The 6,476-nt window shown below is 32.3% G+C and overlaps 1 protein-coding gene across 1 annotated transcript; it reads left to right on the forward strand.

Moving 5' to 3' along the window:
• Positions 1-689: 689 nt before the first annotated feature.
• LOC114416484 (mannose-1-phosphate guanyltransferase alpha-B-like) lies at positions 690-6,467 on the forward strand. Its single transcript, XM_028381358.1, has 15 exons — positions 690-972; positions 1,406-1,503; positions 1,617-1,717; positions 1,809-1,887; positions 2,055-2,115; positions 2,278-2,324; positions 2,416-2,508; positions 2,617-2,707; positions 2,874-2,922; positions 3,762-3,878; positions 3,960-4,107; positions 4,474-4,566; positions 4,648-4,716; positions 5,983-6,025; positions 6,155-6,467. The coding sequence occupies exons 1-15, from the start codon at positions 915-917 to the stop codon at positions 6,253-6,255; spliced, it is 1,248 nt and encodes a 415-aa protein (XP_028237159.1). The 5' UTR covers positions 690-914; the 3' UTR covers positions 6,256-6,467.
• Positions 6,468-6,476: the final 9 nt, after the last annotated feature.

The raw sequence follows: 6,476 nt of genomic DNA on the forward strand, positions 1-6,476 counted from the left end.
TTTGATATATTAATTATTTAAAATGTAAACTTTAATATGATAAATGCTTTTAATAAATATTTTTAATTATTATTTTCTCAATTAGTGTCTTTACTAACCTTTGCCAATAACTTATTAAAATGTTGCATGAGTGTTATACATACATTTTATTTTTTTACCTAAATGAAATTGTATTTTTAATTTCTTTACCTATTAAAAGTAAATGGATTATATTCTTCCAAGTAGTTTATCAGTATAAGTGTAACATTGTAAAAGTAAATATACTTAATGAAAAGAAACAAAACAAAGAGTATACTTTAGTTGCTGTAAAGTGTAAACATCCATAGTATACCAACCCGCATAACACCAACAAGTATACTACTTAGTCTTATTAAATAAGATCTCATATTTAAAAATTATGAATGAAAAAAATTAATTAAAAGAAAAAATATTATTAAAAATGATTAATTAAATTTTTCAATAAAAATTAATAATCAACAAAATTATTAATATTCTCTATCAATAAAGTGATAAAAAAAATCAACATGATATCTTTCTTTTGATTCATATAAATAAAAAAAGTCTGTGTGAAAAAAAATAAAGCAATGAAAAAAAAAAAAACAGGAAATGAAACTCACAAAGCGAGAAGTGTAATTTACTGAGTTGTGTCATCATGTTCTTATATTTACCGACAATGAAACTTGTGATCTGATGTACAAATCCAACACAGCCTCATCTAAATCTAGAGCCCCCAAAAACGAAACTACATTGCACTTTCAGATATTTTGTTCGTTACTCTCTCTCTCTGCGACACCCCAATTTCCAAAAACACAAACAAGTGGCCTCATTCTGAACTCTGAAACTCAACCTTCTTTCTTCTCTTCTCTCTCGTGTTTAACTGTTCAGGGCATCCTAGTTTCTCTCAGTTAGCCAAAATGGTAGCTGCAAATGAGAGGGTCGTCGCTGTGATCATGGTTGGAGGACCCACTAAAGGTATTATTGCATTTCGTTCATTCATTCATAGCACAATTTTGATTCACTAAATGCCACCTCACCATTTCACTTCCTCCTGTTAGTCTCTTCAGTTGAGACCACACACATTGGTTTATCTTGTTAAATTAAATGTGTCTCTAAATGAGCCTTGACAAAATTGACTTTGAAATGATGTAATTCATCGTTAGATGTTTCCGTTGTAAAAGCAAGTTAGCAGTAAAATTCAGTTAAAATTTCTCATCCAACTGTAAAGTTGCTTTAACTTATAATCAATTATAGACCCAGAATCAATTCATTTCTTAAGGTGAAATTAAACATGTGAACATTTACTTAAAATCATGTAAACTAGTATTTTAACGTGATTTTTGGAGAATGATTCATTCTATGCTTGATAATGATTCTATGTATTTTGTTGTTATGTTTGCATTTGCAGGTACTAGATTCCGACCATTGTCATTCAACGTACCCAAGCCACTTTTTCCATTAGCAGGACAACCCATGGTTCATCATCCAATTTCTGCTTGTAAAAGGGTATACACAATTGGACATCATTCTGATTATTTTTTAAATAATAATGATAAATGATGTCATGTAATGTATTTATATATAATCTGCCAAGTAACTAACTGTCATTTGTGTCCCAGATTCCTAATTTGGCTCAGATTTATCTGCTTGGTTTCTACGAGGAACGCGAATTTGCCTTATATGTATCTTCTATCTCAAATGAGCTTAAAGTCCCTGTTAGGTGTGTTGTCTTTTCTTACTAATCATCTTTTATGACCATTTTTTTCTTAATATAAGAATAGTCACGTATGTCATTTGTGCTTTAATATTAGATACTTGAAGGAAGACAGGCCACATGGTTCAGCTGGTGGTCTTTATCATTTTAGAGATCTGATCATGGAAGAGGATCCGGTTTTCATCTTCACCTATGACTTTGTCATGCTTGATTCTAAGAAACTTTCTTACTTGTGATTGTGTGTTCAAAAAGTTTTGCTATGTTATGTGATTGAAATGTTTTGTGCACTAGTACTTGTGTTATATGTTTTTTTTTATAGTGTTGATCATGTTTTGTATGGCAGTCACATATCTTCTTGCTGAACTGTGATGTATGCTGCAGTTTTCCACTGCCAGAAATGCTGGGTAATTTCTGTTCTGAAATAGATTGTATTTTCTTTTACTTGCAACTGTTTGATGAGTTTCTTTGCAGAATAGTAACCTTGAGCTTCCTTGACATCTCTTAATTAACTGTTATGTGACTATGCAACAACTAATTGTTGCTTTTTCTTCCATGTATGGTTACAGATGCTCATAAAAGATATGGTGGGATGGGAACAATACTAGTTGTCAAGGTTGGAGAATACACACACACAATGTATTTTTAGCATTAATTTTTGTTGATTAACATCCAAATTTATTTTGTATTTCTTCCCCCTTTTGAAGGTTTCTGCAGAGTCAGCAAGTGAGTTCGGGGAATTAGTAGCTGATCCAACCACTAATGAACTATTGCATTACACAGAGAAACCCGAAACTTTTGTATGTTCATCCTGTGCTTATGCCTCGAATTGTGGAAGTAAAATTTGAAAATCTTTCCTTTCCTCCCCATTGTTTACTGTCTTACACTATCAGCATACCTGAATGCAGGTAAGTGATCGTATAAACTGTGGTGTGTACGTATTTACACCTGATATCTTTACAGCCATTGAGGGTGTTTCTACTCAGCGGAAAGACAGAGGTCGGTGAGACATCTTAGGCTGGACCATATGGATTGTTTTATAAAAAATGACTTTATATTTAACTTCAAAATGTGAAAATATTCATTTTATTTCATTATTCTGGATCTAAATAATTGAAGATAACTGAAGTTTGTCCTATTGTATGTTAACTCTTTTTTATTGCAGCTAACCTAAGACGTGTCTCAAGCTTTGAAGCAATGCAGCCAGACACAAGGTCTGTACTTATGAATAGACAAAAGATTATTAATGATATCAACTATAGAAATTTGTGCAATGAGCTGAAGCTTAAATTCTAGTCAAGGATCCCTGTAGTATGCATACACTTGACTTTTACATATATTAATATATAACATTTATTGAAGCTGACAAATAATTAATTGTCACAGAAAAAGCATTTAAGGATGAGCTTCCTGCACCTATTGACTCCCAATATAAGCAAAGTTATAATTGGAAATTATATCACTTATGAAATATTTCCTACATGATCTACCTGAATGAACAAATAAACTATGAAAAGGAATTTTAAATGTTATTACTTCTAACCTAGTAGATCATATGGTTTATTTCCTGAAATTTAGCACATGCTTACACATATGGTCAGAAATAGTAGTTCTGATATGAAGTTATAATATGTTTGCTTGTTAATCACGCATAATAGTATTGTGCCTTTTGGAACTTGTCTTTTTTGGGTGCACTTGCAACGCAGAGGGTTCAAAATCCACCAGAAGCAACTTGTGACCAGGGCGGCAATGCCCAAGTGAGGATTAGTCTTGCACCCAAATAGTGTGAGGGTAACTTGTGCTCTTACCAAAAGTTGTCAAAAAAACTATTAAATTAAGGGCTTTATAACTCTGGTTTTGCATACCTAAATCATACTTTCAGGGCCACCTCAGGATCCATGTTGCTTTTCCTGCATCTGAAGAATTGTCTATCTTCTTATTTCAAAGCCATTTATAATTATACCATGCATATATATTTTGTGCTTTTGGATCAAGATATCGAGTACTCTACAAGGTTTATTGTGACATCTGATTCTGAAGAGTTCTGCTGCAGGAGTCTTCCAGTCAATTATGTCAGATTGGATCAAGATATCCTCTCACCTCTTGCGGGGAAGAAGCAATTGTACATTTATGAAACCAATGACTTTTGGGAACAAATCAAAACTCCAGGGTAAGCCCGAGTAATATGTTACATATTTTCATCATTTCCTTCACGGGCAATTATCTTTATGTGTTGACTTAATGCTTGCAGAATGTCCATAAAATGTTCTGGCTTGTATCTTGCCCAATTTCGTTACACATCCCCCCATTTATTAGCAAATGGAGATGGTATTAAAAAAGCCAGCATCACCGGTGATGTTTACATTCACCCATCAGCAAAAGTGCATCCATCTGCTAAGGTGAATATTCACCTGTTTTTCCTTAATTTCTAACTAGAGGCTTTCACAATCATCTTAGTTTCTCTGTTTCAGTCATGAAATAGTACTAATTTTAAATTTTGCAACAGCTTAAGGATATTATTTGTACTTCTGATGTATGTAAAATGATTTCATATTGTAATTTATTGGCAAATTGCATATCTTTGGCCTCTTGATCTGTGTCATGACTCATGAACATACATAGACATTTTATTCATGTTGGTCCCCCCCCCCCCCCCAAAAAAAAAAGATATATATATATATATATAAAAGAATAAGAGAAGAAATCGTAGATGCATTTAGATACCACATGATATGCAAATGACATTTGTATATGTGATTGAACAGATTGGTCCAAGTGTATCAATATCTGCAAATGCTCGTATAGGAGCTGGTACAAGGCTCAAACATTGTATCATCCTTGATGACGTTGAAATCAAGGCAGGTGTACAGTTAGTTGGTTTGAAATTGCATAAGTATTTTTGGAGCTCCAATTTTTTATTTTTCTATTTCATCTTACAGGAAAATGCTCTTGTTGGTCATGCAATTGTTGGATGGAAATCATCTATTGGTCGATGGGCATGTGTTGAGGCAAGTTTAGAAATTTTAATATTAAATTAAACTGTTTCACCACCTAAAATGCATGTATTGTATTTCCTGCTACTTATATAGAGCTCTCAAGATTGCTCAGAAACAGTTATAGTGATGCATTCCCTTCTCATTAACTAGAAAACACGTATTTACCTGTATGACAAGCTTTTTATATCAAGTCTGATCATATACATTTTTTAGTTTCACTTGGTCCATTATATAGCATTATGCATAGTCTTAAGCACGGACTTGGAGACTTAAATGCCAATTAGTAAAAAAAAAGAATGCTTGGCTGATTTGGTTTTACATGGTTATTCAATCACAAATCATCGTTTGAATTATTTTAAAAGTCAACAAACTTACCATATATGATGTGTTGTGATTGGATGATTGTGTACTTTTCTCCCTTAAACAATTGGCATTATCAGCATGTAAATTGAATATGAATTTAACCATCACAGTTATTACTAGTTTGACATCAGAAGAAGATAAAAATCTGAGAGTTTGGATGAGTTTACTCATCCCAACTATTCTTCTAATCAGGGTAATGTCACTACCCTACGAATGCAATTGTTGCTTGTGTTTTGGGAGTCATCATTCATGATGAAAACTAGGAAATTATACTCTAACTGTCCACTTTTATCAGCTGTGTTAGGAAATTTTCATTGTCCCATTTAATGTCATTATAGAAAACTAATGAGTCATTAATTATTCTTTTTACTAACTTCACGTTTGGTTTTCATAAGTGAGAGAAGATTGGTATGATTAATATCACTTAATAAAGGGTTATTTAGTTCAATACAATTATTTTTTGACAAAATTGTGGTGCAAAGTGTTTTTTGTGTTGTTTTTCTATCAAAAATAAAGTTTTTCCTCAGTAACCAGTGCTGACCTTAAATGTCAATCTTTATTTTGCATGTTACCAAAATAAAACTCTAATTTAATGAGAGTAACCCAAAAAGGCAAAAACTCCTAAAAAATTACACCTAAGTTTTGTCCATTCCTTTATATTTCCCATTTAATTACTTTATTAAGTATTGTATAACAACCTTAAGTAAGTAAATTTCTAGGCCCTGAACTGGCATAGATTTACCCTTTTGTAGCCTCTTACATTTTCACCCATCTTGAGGGTGATGTCATCAACGAAAGCGTTTATCAATATGCAACTTGTTGTGCTTACATTATCTTTACTTTTAATTTATTTTGTTTGGTAAATATTTTGATTGTATTGCCAATTTGTTGGCTAAATTGAAAAAATTAAATCAGGCTAGTGGAGATTACAATGCAAAGCTCGGGGTAACAATACTTGGTACCTTTCTTAACCTTGTCTACATTTTGTCTCTTATTATTTATTTCTATTTTGTATTTTTATGGAGAAGTATGAAAAGGCAAAGTTAAATTACCAACTATGCAATTCTTGTTCCCTTGCTGAGACCAGGTGAATCTGTGACCGTTGAGGATGAGGTAGTGGTTTTGAATAGCATTGTTCTGCCACATAAGACCCTAAATTTGGGTGTTCAAGATGAGATTCTTTTATAGAACCTCCAAAGCTCCCATTGTTGCCTTTATATTTTCCTTGTGATTGTATTTGCAGCGACTTTTGTTTAATTTAGTATCTAGTTTGGAAACCCAAAAACAGTGGGTATAATCGATTTTGTCCCAAAATTGACTGTTTTTGGAGCAAAATATTCATTGTAGTACACACATCAATGTTGCTATTTTAATAAAGAAATGAAAGTATATCAAATATATATTCTATT

Source organism: Glycine soja, chromosome 6 (assembly GCF_004193775.1).
Source record: "Glycine soja cultivar W05 chromosome 6, ASM419377v2, whole genome shotgun sequence".
NCBI lineage: Eukaryota > Viridiplantae > Streptophyta > Magnoliopsida > Fabales > Fabaceae > Glycine > Glycine soja.